Here is a 15,317-nt window from a genome sequence, read left to right as displayed (position 1 = left end):
AAGGTTTCCCTGAAGAAAACCAGGGAGATCTAACTGCATCCTCTTAAGCTTGGGGCCAGAGTTACGTAGTAGCAGTAGTGTAGGTTCTGGGAGACCCGGGTTTGAATTCCTACTCTCCCATGAAAGCTCGCTGGGTGACCTTGGGCCAGTCTTTCTTTGTGCCTAACCTACCTTACAGGGTGGTGGTTGTGAGGAGGAAGGGAGGAAGTTACTGTAAGCAACTTTGTATCTCCATTGGGGAGAAAGGAAGGTGTAAATACTGATTCTCCTACCTTCCTTTTTTTTTGCTCTCTCCCTTTGCTTAGTATGAGAAACTTCCTGCAAGTGTCTTCCGTAGCATCTGCCTTTTCTACCCCTTTTCTAGCCATGCACTTGAGCCACTGGCTTTGCTGCTGTGACTTTGCTGCTCTGTTGCACATGTCCCTGCAGGCAACGGCACACCTGGCTTGGGGATATTTGCTTGTTTCTACCTGGTGTCTCCAAGCAACAGCTGGGAGCTGGGGAGGCAGAACCAGTTTGGGGAGGTGCTACCTGCATCTCTTGGACACAGGAGGCAGAGGTGTTGGCCTCCCAAATGCTCTTCTTGCCTCTCTTCACTCTTGAGGGCCTATTAAGCAGCTATTCAAAGTAATCCCCCAGCCTGCCTTGTCCAGAGGGGCCTATTTATGCCACTAGCAGGCTTCTTTGCATACAGCAGCTCCTGCCTTGACTTCAGCAGTATCTCTCAGTCCTGAAACTACTTTGCATTGAGGCTTGGAGAAGCTGATATGCTGTTCAGCCAAGCCTTCCCTATCATCTCAGCAGTTTTCAACCATTGTACATGCTGGGTTCTATTTCCTCTCATTTAGATTTGTGTTGCTTTTTTTTTTTTTACTTGCAACTGAACAGGAGCTTTTCACTTTATAGTTTTTCACAATTTCCATTTTTAGGTGTAATTCTGAATAGCTTATTTCCAAGGGAAATGTGAGTCTGTATTCTGCTCAATAGTTAAACCCAAAGTAAGGAGTGGGTGGGGGGAGAAGGTCTGAAAAGACTGTGGAGTGGATGTCCAGGGAGGACCTGTGGTTAGTGCAATGGGGCATAGGAATGTGGTTTCCAGTGCTGAAGCTGGTTGATCTCTATATGTTCTGCACAGTTCTGCTTTAAAATAAGAAAAGCAAGCTTCTAGTTCTTATGATGGAGAGGACTTGAAAAATGCATGGGTAGTTCTGTGATTTAAAAGGTTAGGAACCAGAAGTGCCCTGGTGGTCCCAAACTCTCAAAGCCTTGTTCCCTAAGAACATTTCTCTGTGTATTCCAGTTGCCTTTCATTCATGCTTCTTTTACAAATGCAAATGTTTTGACTTCCTTGGATCCCCAGTTTTTGTGAACAACAATGCTGGGTTGTGCATTAGAATAAAGCATGCTTGCCAACCAATTTGTGTAATTTGAATTGCAGAATTTTGCCTTTCATGTAGCGGAGTTATTTGCTGATCTATAGCCCACCCTGTTCTGAAATGCTTGGGTGGGCAACACAAGCAAAATTAAAACAAAACAATCAACCCTGCCTTACCGCTGGCGAAAGAGAACCCAGCAAAGAAATATATAACAAATTCTCTTAAATCTTTGTTGCGGCAGCCCATGTGGGCATGTCTCAATATATCTGCATTGCTAAAAACCAGCCTGAAAGCCAGTCTGTAAGGGGGGAAAGTTCTATAATTTGAGGGGAGGCAAACGTGAGCCACAAGGGGAGCTTCTTGTTACACTTTGGCCATATTTGATGAACAGGCGATAGCATTCGGATGCTCTGGGGAGCAGAATCCCAGCAGATGCACATGCTCCCCAGGCAGAAGCTCCTATGTGGAACCAGTTAACATGGTACACAGTTGCCTTAGAACTTTGTTGGGCCTGTCATTGTAGCAGGTCTTCCTGGGCTGATCTCTCTGGAATGCCCACGATCTTCCCCAGAAAACGGCTCCTCTCCTCCTATGGTCCGTGAACCCCTCGTCTCTGTGCCCATGTGTCCTGGCATCGCCTTCTCTTGTTGCTTTTGGGCTGGGTGCTGCTATTTGTTTGCTTGTTCTGGCTCCAGGGGCTGGCCTGCCTCTGTGTTTTCGCTGCATTCTGGGGCTGTTTTTCAAACCCAAATTGGGAAGCAAGGTTGGCCCCAAAGCACAGTGTTTGCCAGCTGGCACCTTGCACGCCCCAGCCCCGCAGCCCCTTGGCTTCTCGGTCATGTTTTTCTTTCCTTTCTCACATTTATTTGCTTTAGCTCTTGGCCTCGTCTGCTGGCCTCCTCCCTACCCAGTGGTTGCATCAGTGCTGGGGGCTGAGATTAAGTGTGGAGGGTGGGTGAGCTGAGACATAGGCCTGGTTGGTTCTCCCTTATCTTATTTCCCCCAGAAAAATTCCTTAACTATGCAATTCTCCTGATGGGGAGGGAAGTGAAGTTTACCCACCAGAGTGCCACCAGGTCAACAGCAAACCCCAAAGAAAAGGGGAACCTGCTGTAATCTATAGGCCTGTCCCTTCCTTTCCTAGTGCCTGGCATCTGTGAACGTTGATGCTGAAAGGGAATTTGGGTGTGGGGAGGGGGAAGTACTTCAAATTCATTTTGTAAGCTCGAGTACCAAAACCAGCTAAGAAGGCAGTATGATCCAGGAAGCCCAGGTTCAAGTCTCATCTCTAACACCAGGCCTACTTTATAAGGCTGTTGTGAGGAGTACAGCCAGGCAATGCTTGTAAGCTGTTTGGAATGCTGAAAGCACTGCATTAAACATTATAGCCTGCAAACTGCTCTTGTGGATACAGACTGGAACTTGACAAACTTTATTAGGTTTGGCATCCAGCCAGCCTTTTGCTACTCCTTTCAGTAAAGTTGCCTTCTGTTCAGTACTCAGAACTGATGTCTGCAAAGGCAATGAGTCTGATTCTAGCCTAACTCATACCCTGCACTGCTAGCTTCCCCTGGCCTGATGGATTTTGCCTACCTGTGCTCTTTTGGGAGGTAGGGGCATAATACTTTGGAAGTCCAAAGTTGGCAACTCTAAACTTGATGGGGGGTGCCTTGCTGGATGGAGTGCATGGGGGGTGGAAGTTGTTGATATTTAGCTGGTCTCTGTAACAGCTGGGGGAAATGCTTCATTTAGTCAGGAAAAAAAAGAGTACAGAATGCCATGCAGACATAAGTTGAGTAACTGTGTGGTTTTAATCATCCCATGGAGTTGGCAATGCATGCATGCAAGTTGGGTGGGCACTCTAGAGCCAGGGGGATCCCTCTTTGCTTAGGAGACAAAGAGGCGCTGTGAGGTCCTTTGGCCCAACCTGGTTACCTAATGTTGGAAGGGGAAGTTTCCCCCTTAGATATTTCTTTCTTTCTTGGTGGTGGTAGAGAGAATGGGGATTGTAAGCTGTGTTGATTAGTGGGTTTCTGTCAAGTCCCCGGCTCTCTGCTGCTTCCAGGCACATTTGCTTCTACTTAAGCAGGGGTTTCTCCTTTCTTCCCTCTCCAGGGCCTTTAAACAGGAGCAGATGGATTAGGGAAGAAAGCTGTTATTGGGCTGGCAATGTTGTGCCTTTCAAACAAACTGCTTTGGGGTAGGGAAGGATAGGGTTGAACTGACCCATGGGGTAGGGGGAGGCTGGGTTAGTGGTAGTACTTCTTCCATGTAAGTGCTTCTGGCTTTTCCTTGAGGTGCTGGGTAAAAACTTCTTCCAACTCTCTTGAGTTTTCTGCTTGAGCGGGGGGGGGGGGGGGCAGGGTTCCCTTCAACTTGCCTGGTGCTTGGATTGAGATGGGAGGCAGTGGCTTATTCCAGAAGATCTGGCTCCCTGGAAAACTTCCAAAGCCCGATCAGCTGCTGGTAGGAGAGATGGCAGATAAGTTAATTACAACAATGGTAGCCAGTTTTTAAAAATCAGTTGTCATTCTAAGGAACACAGAAGTGCATCTCCCCCCCCCGCTAATTCCAAGGGGGTGGATTTGCATCTAGTCTATTAAGCCAAGGAGCAGCAGGTGCATAGCCCTGACTCAATGCTGTGTATCTTGCAAATAAGGGCCGACTAATGTATATTGTTGGGATTCAGTGATGGGAATGCCAAGATGTATACCTTGGCCCTACAAAACAGCTGCAAGGGCCACCGGTATGGATTGGATCTAGAGGACTGGATAACATGGGGAGTAACTCTCCCCCTACACCATTTCAGTGATTGAAAATACTCCACCCCTACCCAGTTCAGGCAGGACCAAATCTTGTAGTTTTGTTGCTTCCCTTCCCCTGTGACGATGACGTTGACTGAGCATCATCCTGAGATTTGATCTCTTGACACCTAGTTGCTTGTGAAAGTGGAAGAAGCAAATATGAGTTCCGTTTCTCACCTTTCTCTCTAAACAAACCACCATCAACCAACTTCTGCACCCCTCCTCATCTGTGTTACTCTTCTTTGTAACTGTTCACTGCTGCAAGACTTGACTGCTTTGCTTCCTGCGGGAGCTAGATGGGACTATGAGCATGGAGTGCCCTCTTGTGGCTGCTTCCGGCCCTGAAGCAACCAGATATGCAGGCTGTGGAGGGATGACTTTCATAGAATCATAGTGTTGGAAGGGACCTCTAGGATCATTTAGTCCAACCCCCTGCACAATGCAGGAAATTCACAACGACCCCCCGACTGCCCAAGTGACCCCACTCCATGCCCAGAAGATGGCAAAACGCCTCCAGGATCCCTAGCCAAACTGACCTGTGGAAAACTACAACCTGACCCCCCAAGGTGGCGATTGGCATTACCCTGGGCATGTAAGAAGGCTACGAGAACTAAGCACTGATGTAACCCATTCTGCACTCCCCCTCATGATCTGCCCAGGTTCACAGAATCAGCATTGCTGAGAGATGGCCATCTAGCCTCTGCTTAAAAACCTCCAAAAAATTAGAGCCCACCACCTCCCAAGGAAGCCTATTGCACTGAGGGACCGCTCTAACTGTCAGGAAGTTCTTCCTGATGTTTAGCCGAAAACTCTTTTGATTTCATTTCAAGCCATTGGTTCTGGTCCAACTTTGTACAACACAATTTCACTTTTGGCAATCAAATGAGTTCACGTAAAGGCTTTAGACCCTGGATGCTAGAGCTCATGAGTCAAGGCAAAAATGTGCAGACTGCCACCTCCCTCCACAGGAAATAACCTCTGGATGGTGTTAACCAGCTTAACTTTAGCCCAGTTCTAGAACCAGGCTGTATGTTGTTTTAGGTGGGTAGCTGTGTTGGTTTGCAGTAGAACAGCAGGATCTGAGTCTAGTGGTACCTTAGAGACCGACAAGATTTTCAGGGTGTAAGCTTTTGGTAGTCACAGCTTCCTTCTTCAGGCACCCTGAAAATTCTTACTCTTTCTGGATTTAGTGGCCTTCTAAAAAAAACCTTGTCCTCCCATTCTGTTGGCATTCTGTGTCTGTAGGAAAGTGCATTTTTCCTGTGCAGACAAGTCATCGATGAGCCTAGTGAAGGGATTGCAGAGGTTGTGATAGGGTTCCATGTGTTAGACAGAGGAAGGCTAGTCTTGAGCTCCAGTTAGTGTATGCCATGATGGTGTAACAGCACAGAAAAAGTGCAGAATATAGAATCAGGAGATGTCAGTTAATTTCCAGAGAAATTAAGTTTCTAGCCATTATGGATGCATGGTGAAATGCCGTAGTGTTTGCAAACCCATTTTCCCATGAAAGCAGGGAAAACGCTGAATAAGCTTTCCAACTATTGGGCTGTAGGCCATGCTTCAGTACCCTTCTGAGCCTCCTGAATAATCTTCCTCATGACTATATTTTCTAAATCTATAACATTTGCAGAAATTTTCATAGGAGTGGAGCACAGAATTTGAATTGCCCAAGTGGGAGAATGTTTGATTCTGTTCTCCCCCACCCCCACCCCAGCACAGAGTACACACAGCGCTGGGTACTCAATGCTTCCTATTTCAGGAGGGAAACACAGGCTGTGTGGCAATTACCGTAAAATACATGACGGTCAACAAACTTGTCAGAGAGTGAATAAAAGTTACAGATGTAAATTAAAGTTGCAAACACAGTGTAGCTGGGAGGGGGAACGGGATCTAGCTGTTGAGTGTGGGTGACCAGAGTTTACATATCTTCACGCCATGCTCTGTAGTAAGGCAAGCTGTAATGTTTCTGTTGTTCCCCCCTTTAGAAAAGAGAGGGGTGCTGTGACACAATCCGTGGAACCTCGGAAAAGTCACTCTTGTTATCAAGACCGTCCTGGCCTGTTCTTTTCCCAGGTTTCTACCTGTTTCCTTTCCTGCAGAATCTTCCTTTACATTCTCTTTCTTTTCCCCTGTGTCTCCTGCTGTAGGATCGGAGGTCTTTCAGCCCCCCCAGTCGGTCGCCTGTTACAGTCCTGCCACCCTTGAATGGTTCTCCATCCCCAGGAGCATATTCCCTCTGCAACCCTTGGGAGCTGAGGAAAGACCAGGACAGGAGTTCTCCCTCCTACCACAGACGTTACAGGTAACCTGTGTAGCAGAGTAGCTTAGCCTGAGTGCTTAAGCCCATCCCAGCCCTGAACATAAAGGACTTGCTTACAAAAAAGGACTTGCCGCTCTGAATGTCCTTTGAACTTTCTGAAGGATTAAGCCCCTGCTGTGAAGTCCCCACCTCCTTTCTTGATAGGGTGGGGCTGCCCAAACTTGTGCCTGAGGTTGTGTGGCTCTTTAAAGCCCTCTCTGTTTTCCTGAACTAGGCAGGGCAAGGGTTAATTTGGAGCAGCTGCCGAGCCCAGTGGCTGGGCAGGCCTGGGCGTCATATGTAGGGAGTGTTCCACCTGCAGCTCCGAGAAAAAGAGTGAGAGTCTGACAAGGCCTTCCAGAGAAAGAGGAAGAAAGTCATTCAGGTGAGAGGGCAGCAGGATTAGTCACTCAGGACGGCTTCGTCCCTGGGGGTCTAACTGGTCACTTTTAGAAGAGCTGCGTTAGCAGAAACCACCTGACCAACTCCCTTTGCTCACTTCCCAGAGGTATGAATCTCTCTTTAGACTTAAGTGTCTCTTAAAGACATTGCTGTGAGAAGAGCCCTCCGGCTTTGGCAGGGTTCCCTAGGATTCCAGCACAGGGAAGGGGCAGTCTAATAGCTAGCATTATTTCCTTGAGCGTCACAAATCCTGATAAGTGTCTTTAAATTTTTTTTCCTGATCAGCTTCTTTACTCTATGGTGGGATGGAGGGCCGGAGGAATTAGTTTCTTCATTAAGAAAATGGGAAATGGAGGAGAGGGACAAAGTTTCTCTGAGTCTGTGGCAGTCAGAGACCTTTGTGTGTAGGTAATTGTCACTTCCTGACACTCTGGGAGTAAGGGAGGCTGCTTGTGGGTGCCTTGCCAGAAGAGGAGACATTTGTTCATTTGATTCTACAAGTGAAGATCTCTGAATTCTCACCTCTCACATCAGTCCTCTAAAGCATCTTTTCTAGAAGCAAAGTACCAAGTGTCCTTAGATCCCTTGAGGGCTTGTTTCTCCCAGTCCTACCCCTTCTTTCAGGCTCTTCTGCAGGATCCTTTTGATGGAAGACCGGTTTGTCCTGTCCTCCTGGATAAGAAGGTTGAGGTATCCTCCCTTTCCCAATTCTCTCTTGTTCTCTCTCTTTCTCCAGTCTGGATACAGAACCAGCCATGCGTCGTTTGGAAGGAGACTCTGAAGTTTACAAGATGATGCAGGAAAACCGTGAAACCAGGGCTCCGCCACGGCAGTCGAGCACTTTCCGTTTGCTCCAAGTAGCCCTGGAGTTGGATGAAAAAGGTACGTGGGAAAGGAGGGGGGGACAACTCACTGGTAGAGTAGGGAGAAGGGCTTGTCTCAGTAGCAGAGCAAATGCTTTGCCAGTCCCAGGTTCAGTTTCCTGGAAATGGCACTTAAAGGCTCTGAGACTTTGAAGACCTCCCATGTCAGACTGGCTGGTACTAGGCTAGATGGAATAATAGTTGAAAATATAAAATCTAAAGAAACTAGCTGGCATAGGTATAACAAACATGAGGCAGCCTTATACTGAGTCAGATCATTGCTTGATCAAGGTCAATATTGATACTGATTGACCACAGCTCTGCAGGATCTTAGGCAGAGATCGTGAATGTTATTTACTACATCACTGGAGAAGCTGGGGACTGAACCTGGGACCTTCTGCATGTAAGACAGATGTTCTATCACTGAGCCATGGCCCTAATCCTGCAGTAGAAATGTTCTTAAGCAATGCCATTCTGGTGGCCTGTTCTACCCCATACTGTTTGGCCACTGGTTCAAACAAGATTCCAAAGATGTGTTACAGTAGTGTGTATATACGTGTTTGTGGGAGGTAAAGGAAGATCAAAGGAATATGGATGGGGCTGCAACTTTTGATTGGTAGATTAAAAGGGTAAAACTTTTAATTTAAAGCAAACTTTTAATTGCTAGTTCTGTGAGTTAAGGGCATGTCTTGTTTACTTTTGGAGACTAGTTTGATTTGGATATGTTTGTAATAATAGGGATATTTTTTTAAAAAATGGTTAAATTTGACTTTTCCAGCTAACAACATGTAGTAATTTACCATTTAACATACCAGAGTTATCTTGAACTTCCTTAAATATCTTTCCAAAAGTCACTGTACTGAATTTTGATTATGCACATATTTTAATTCAGCGTATTTGATTGATTGATTAAATTTGTAGTTTGTTCTCCCTGTGAATGGGCTCAGAGCGGATGACATCAGGATTACATTTACATTACAATTTTTACATTAAAACCATAATAAACAAACAGTTCAGTCATAAAAACAATCCTAGATGGCAGTCCGTTTTTTTCCAGCCCCAGTAAAACATCTCCATGGGGTGGGAGGTGAAGAACAGTGAAGCTCCTACCAATGGAAAACTCAGGTGAAGGTTTCACCACCACCCCAACAGGAGACTGCCAGGAAGCTCACCCCTAGCCCAGCCTCAGCCATATGCCCCACAGAGCGTCTCTGTCTTACAGGCCCTGCAAAAGGATAGTACTCCTTGTTGGGCCTGAGTTTCAGCAGGCAGAGAGCTCCACCAGGCTGGTGCCAGGACCGAGACAGCCCTGGCTCTGATCGAGGCCTGGCCAGCCTCCCTGCAGCCAGGGACCACCAGCAGGTTTCTATCAGCTGATCAGAGCACCCTCCGGGGTGCTAATTAATTTGCTAATCAGTAAAAGGGGAAATTATTAAGAACGACTGCCCTGCTCCTGACTCCTAATGTGCTTGCCTTGTTGCTTTGACAGAGGGCACCGTGAGTCACTACCCCAGCCAGCTGTCTCCCAGTGCTCACAAGCCAGTCAGCAGTTCTGTGGCAAGCACCCAGAAGCTGCATGTGTGCGAGAAGTGCGGCAGCAGCATCACGTGAGTGTCGCAGATCCCCAGAATGGGAGTCTGCTTTGGAAGGATGGAAACGGGAGTTGGAGGGAGGTGTCTCATGAGAGTGATGCTCTGGACAGATGACAGATGGCTTTGTTGTTCCCCGGCAGGGCTGCAAAGGAGTCTGTCCCCTCTGTAGAAAAAAAGCTGTGAACAGCTGCATTGGCCCACACAAAATCTAGAATAAAACAAAATCTATGTACTACCTTTTGTTAGGGCCAACCAAAATAACACAAAACATTGTGTAAGCTCTTCTTCATCAGGCCAGCTAAAAGAAAAATTAAAAAACGGAGGCAAAAAGCAGATTTTCCAGCTTGTTTTGCCAGCCTTCGGCACTTGCAAACAGTTTGACTGACGTTTAGATTTGGCTGGGCTGTTTTTCCCGCTTCGGATGAGAGGATTTTCCACTATTCACCGCTGCTTCCCACAATGCAAATGCTGCCATCAGCAGGTAAACTGCAGCAGTTTAAATATACGAGCCTGTCAGCTTCTAACACCAAAGGCTGGCAAGACAGGCTTGACCTGGAAACATTGCCTTTTCCTTGCTTCATTTTTTAAATTTTTGAAATATCTGGGCTGATGAACAGTTGTGATGTGCTTGAGAGCTTGCACAGTGTCTTGTGTCATTTTGGTTGGCCAGAATAAAACACAGACTTCGTCCCCTTTGTACCGACGCTTTGCTGGTAAGATAACCAGGCAGGAAGTGGGTTATGTGTCGCCATCTGGTGGACAGATAGAACAATAGAACAGCTCTCTGGCATTTTACAGGCCCACCGTGTGTCATGGCAATCTGTAATTAACATTATGGCTGCGAAGCCAGAAAACAGCAAAAAAAGATCCAATGGGGAAAAAAAACCACTAAATAACAATTGTATGGGAGAGGGGAAGATTGCCACAACAGAATGCAACAGTGTACGTTAAGTAGAATAGTTACGATTAACTCTATTTATGCAGACACACTGAATTTAATCTTTTATTATTGTTTGCAATTGAATCCTGTCGCTCTTTCAAGGAGCTCAGCAAAGCAAACTTGGGCATTATCCCATTTTTTCCCCACAACTGCATGACTAGGTGACTCTGCGGAAGTGTGACTGGCACGGGGTTTTGTGCTGAACAAGGATTTGAACCTGGATCATTACAACAGAATGTCCACACAACAGATTCCCCCACATTTTCCTTCAACCTGCTCCCTGGGGCTGCTATCTTCCCACACCACCAGACGGCTATTTTTTAAAAAACAGGCAATTGCTAAATTATGATACTCTGACTTGGATGGGTCAGGCTAGCCCAATCTCATCAGATCTTAGAAGCTAAGTAGGATCGGCGCTAGTTAGTACTTGGATGGGAGACCACCAAGGAAGGCCAGGGTTGCTATGCAGAGGCAGGCAATGGCAAACCCCCTCTGAAAGTCTCTTGCCTTGAAAACCCCAGCAACAGTTGGCATAAGTTGGCTACGACTTGATGACACTTTACTCACATGCGCACACACAGAGTTCATTATAATACAATTTCTCAGGTTTCATAAAAAAACCTTCTCTTTTATTTTTGAAAAAATAAATCTCAGATCTCTTTGTTGCAGAGATACAAGAGGCACTGATAGAAGAGGCAGAAAGAGCAATTTCATTTGCAGCCTCCTGACCCTCATGGCTCTTAGTCCATAGAGCAAAATTTCCCCCTTCCTTTCTGACCCCAGGAATGTGAGGGAGATCCACGATCCTTGCATTTGCTGATTGCTGGATCCTACCATTTGCTCTGATCCATCATGATCCATGTGCAGACACCAAATTGCTCTTCCAGATCCAGGCTGCTGGATGTTAAGTGCCCCGGGGAGTAAAATCCTCATATTCAGAACCTGTGCACATATGCACACAGTGCTTTTGCAGACAACATTAAATAGATGGCCGTCTATTTTTAAAAATATGGTGGAACTGAATCTAGGCATCCCATTCCTTTTCCCAGTAGATGATCAGTGCTGTTAGAAATGCCAGTGACAAGCCTATGTTTGGGGCAGGGGAAGAGAAGATGCTTGCATAGGACAAGAGGCAAGAAGGCCTCTGGGTGTGACTTTCATTCCCAGGAAAAGAGATAAGGGTAGGATTTGGCATCAAGTACATGTGCGCTCAAACCTTGGTGCCTTTAATAGGTTATGCAAAGTATCTGTGAAGATGCTGTTTAAATCATTTTGACTTCCAGCACATAGACACCTTCCATGTGGCGAGGGTTCTCCTCTTTGTTTAACCACCACTGCAAATGCAGAGAGATACTTATCAGTGACAGAGTTTCCACACATGGGAATTTTCTGCTCACTTTTCTGTCCTGCTCACCAGGCTGGAGGTGAGGCCCTGGGCAACCACAGAGTCCCTCAATAACAGGCCGGATGGAGCAGTTGGGTCCAAAGGCAGTGAGGTTCAGAGGGTTCGAGCAACTGGGAGGATCATCAGCCAGGTTGCCGACAAGTTATCCCGCACTGGCTGCAGCCTCACTGCGGTGCGGCCTTAGATAGGGATTTCCCCCACAGGTTTTGCTGGGTCCAGTGTTAGGCGCAGCTGGCAAGCAGAGTCAGCTCCTCGATGCAGGAGTAGTAGCAGGGCCCAGATCCTGCAGTGACGTCCTGATTTCTTCTGGTGCTTCCTTGGCAGAGGGGAGGCTTTGGTCTGCAGGGCATGCACTCCAGTGGCTGGTCCAGGCCTTGATCTTAGCCCTTCGCTTTCTCTGCTCTTGGGAGAGATCATGACAGGCCCAAGCTGGGGCCTCCAGGCTTGAAGGCCCTGCTGGCTCCGGGGGGCAATGCCAGTGCTGGTGAAGGATCCCTTCAGGGAGGTACTGAGGAATCCACCCTGCAGTGAATGTCTGCCAGGGTGGGGCTTTGGGGCAGGTTCTTCTCCTCCAATGAGGACTCATCCTCCCGTGATAGCCAGGGCGGTCCATGCCACTTTCTTCCATTTCTCCTCCTGCCTGACTTTTCCCTCTCAACATACTCTGCAGCAATGCTGTATAGGCTCTTGAGGTCATAGCAGCAGTGGAGATTTGCTGCTCTCTGTTTTGTTCTTCACACATTCTCTATAACCATTCTTTTAAACTCTGAGATCAGTAAGTGGCAATAGATTGTTACAGTGCTGTCATTTGCAATCAGAGGGAGAAAAACCTATAATGATTTTTTAAAAAAACACTAGCTCTTTTAAAATGGCTAGAAGGGCATTTGCCAGGGACTAGCCACACATTTCTAAGATTGCTATACTTCCAAAGGCTAGGAGCTTTCTTTAAAAAAAATGCTGAGTTTTTACTAGGGCATTGGAATTTCTATTTTCACCAGATGTTATTCACATTTCTATGAGGGACTCCTATTTCTCTTGGCCCTAGTCCTCTGTAGGACTCCCATTTTCCTGCCTGGGGTGGGAAATTATCTGCCCCCAGCCCCAATTTTTTGCTCCCAAGGAATTGAGGAGCAGGAGAAAAATTGCCTCCATCTAGTGGCACTCTAGGAATTTCCCCCTAGTCTCTTTGGTAATGACCATAGAGAGTCTGTGAGATGGCCTAGAGTGTTACTCAAAAGTGTCATCACATCCTCCCCAAACTCTGAACTCCCCAGACACAGCTCCCCCCTAGGCAGTGTAGGGAACCTTATTTCTGTGCACCTCCACATTGACTTTATTGTTTGCTGTCCCTTACAGAAACCAAGCCGTGAGGATCCTGGAGAACCGCTACCGCCACCCCTCCTGCTATACCTGCACAGATTGTGGCCTGAATCTGAAGATGCGTGGCCATTTCTGGGTGGGCGAAGAGATGTACTGTGAGAAGCATGCTCGCCAGCGCTACCAGGGGCCTGGAGTGGCCAGCCCTGTCACTGCAGTCTATTCCCAGTCCTAAAATGTAGCCAAGCACATGAGAGCTGAACATCAGCTTGGAGGTTTCTTACCATGCCAAATCTGTATGAATACCAGCGGCTCCCCTGGGTCTCTTTCAACAGACTCTTCTCTTGCACCATCTCAGCCCATTGGGGGCCTCTTCCCCAGCTCAGTTAGTCTCTTCTGCCAGTGGAGGACCCATCTAACAAAAGGAGCTTCCAAGAAAAAACGGAAGGGTTCATGGATCTTGGGGGATAGAGTTTACAGTTCACCAATAGAAAGTGACTTTACAGTATGCTTTCAGTTGGCAGGTTCTTAGCCTGTTTCTTAGAAGGGCAGTTTCCATAGAGCACAAGCATTGGTCACGTTTGGCATTGGGTGGCTTTGGAGGGGATGGGTAATGGCTGAGCTTCTGATGCCTGTGCTTCTTAAGGATCACTTATGGGGCACGGTGTGGGATGCAGAAATCCAAGTGACTCTTGCCAGTCATCAGAGCAAAAGGCAATGTTGCTTCCTTTTGTGGCTGCAGCACCTCTTTCTCATTGCTGCTGCCAACATCCTTACGTCCATGTAGAAAATAGAAAAGTGAGAGAGAGGTGGGGGAGTCACTAAAGCACTTGGTACTGGGATGGCAGTGGGGCAGTTTCAGATATTGACTCTGTAAAGCTTTTCTAAGATCTCTATGTAAAATGTAATATATATATATATATGTATAAATTACTTGCCCTGTGCCTTTTTTCCCCTTGCATTACATTTTTGGAGCTTCTAAGAATACAGCAGTGCACCCTGCCACTCAGGGTACATGTGTTTTCTTGGAAGCCCATGGGCAGTTCTTTAGAATAGTAAATGCCTTGAATGTTCAAGGCAGGTCAGCTTCTGGATTCTTTCAGATATTTCTAGGGAGAGTATGTGGAACTTCCGGGATTGCAGAAGGAGTGGAAGGGGGGCACCCCTTCCTCCTTTCCAGGAGTTCCTTAATAAATAGATCCAGAGGAGTTAGCTGTGTTAAGTCTGTAGTAGCAAAATAGCAAAAAGTCCAGTAGCACCTTTAAGACTAACCAACTTTATTGTAGCATAAGCTTTCAAGAGCCACAGCTCTCTTCGTCAGATGCACGTGCGTGTGCATCTGATGAAGAGAGCTGTGGCACTCAAAAGCTTATGCTACAATAAAGTTGGTTAGTCTTAAAGGTGCTACGGGACTTTTTGCTGTCTTAATAAATAGGGCACTGCAGTCACCTCTTCAAGCAGTGGAAGAACAGTAATTGAGGCAGGGTGATGTGGTGATCCCCCTCAGGTGCAAAAAAGAAACTTGGCCCCAACATGTATGTACCTGGTTATGACGCTCAGACTTTGAGCTTCTGAGCTTCCACCTTACATTGTCCTGTAACTTGTATGTGTAAATCACTGTTGACCTTCATGCTGATGATGAAGTGAGATATTATTTCACATGACCTCTTAGGTTTGGAGGAATTTGAATCACTACCATTATCTTGTGCACACAAACCTCTCTGTGCTTTTTCTCCATTGCAGGCTTATGACAATTTGCTACATTCTCAGTGTGAGCCCCGGAATAGCTAGCACAATTATTGGAAAACACCAAGCAGACTGCAGCAAGCATGCTGTACCAGCCTAAAAAAAAAAAAACCCTTCACATGAGGACATATTTTTAAACAACACATTTTGAAGCTCTTTCCTTCTGATCATAGGAAAGGCCAGACCAGAGTCCATGTACTCCAGCCATCTGTTTTCTCTAGCAGCTGGCCAGAAGGCACTGGGAAAGCCCACTGGAAGGACTACCTTCTCAAACAAGCGAAGGCAGCCCATTAGCGTGAATGGGGTTGCATCTCCCATCACCCTCCTGCTGCCTCCTTACTTAGTCCAAGGAGTCTTAGCAGAACTTGTCTTTGTAGAATTCTGTATGTCCACCTTTGCTTACCGAGGTCCCCTTGTATAGCCTCCTCCCTCCTTATGCCCATGGAGACACATTGGAGGGAGTCCTGGAGGAAGCTAAGGAGAGATTGAAAGGCCTTCTCAATGGACTTCTTGTGCAATCTGCTGACCAATCAGGAGCACAGAAATGGGCCATGAGATAGGGTCACAGAAGGG

The 15,317-nt window shown here is 46.8% G+C and overlaps 1 protein-coding gene across 2 annotated transcripts in view; it reads left to right on the top strand.

Annotated features, from left to right (window-relative positions):
• PDLIM2 (PDZ and LIM domain 2) overlaps positions 1-14,242 on the top strand; it is a 45,556-nt gene extending 31,314 nt beyond the window's left edge. For both annotated transcript variants that reach the window (XM_054997833.1, XM_054997834.1), the window contains exons 7-10: positions 6,328-6,482; positions 7,618-7,763; positions 9,234-9,351; positions 13,038-14,242. In XM_054997833.1, the coding sequence (XP_054853808.1) occupies positions 6,328-6,482; positions 7,618-7,763; positions 9,234-9,351; positions 13,038-13,233 (615 nt within the window). In that variant the 3' untranslated portion in view covers positions 13,234-14,242. The remainder of the gene's footprint in view (positions 1-6,327; positions 6,483-7,617; positions 7,764-9,233; positions 9,352-13,037) is intronic.
• Positions 14,243-15,317: the final 1,075 nt, after the last annotated feature.

The sequence above is a fragment of the Eublepharis macularius genome, chromosome 14 (assembly GCF_028583425.1).
Source record: "Eublepharis macularius isolate TG4126 chromosome 14, MPM_Emac_v1.0, whole genome shotgun sequence".
Taxonomy (NCBI): domain Eukaryota; kingdom Metazoa; phylum Chordata; class Lepidosauria; order Squamata; family Eublepharidae; genus Eublepharis; species Eublepharis macularius.
This window is presented reverse-complemented; position numbering and strand designations above follow the sequence as displayed.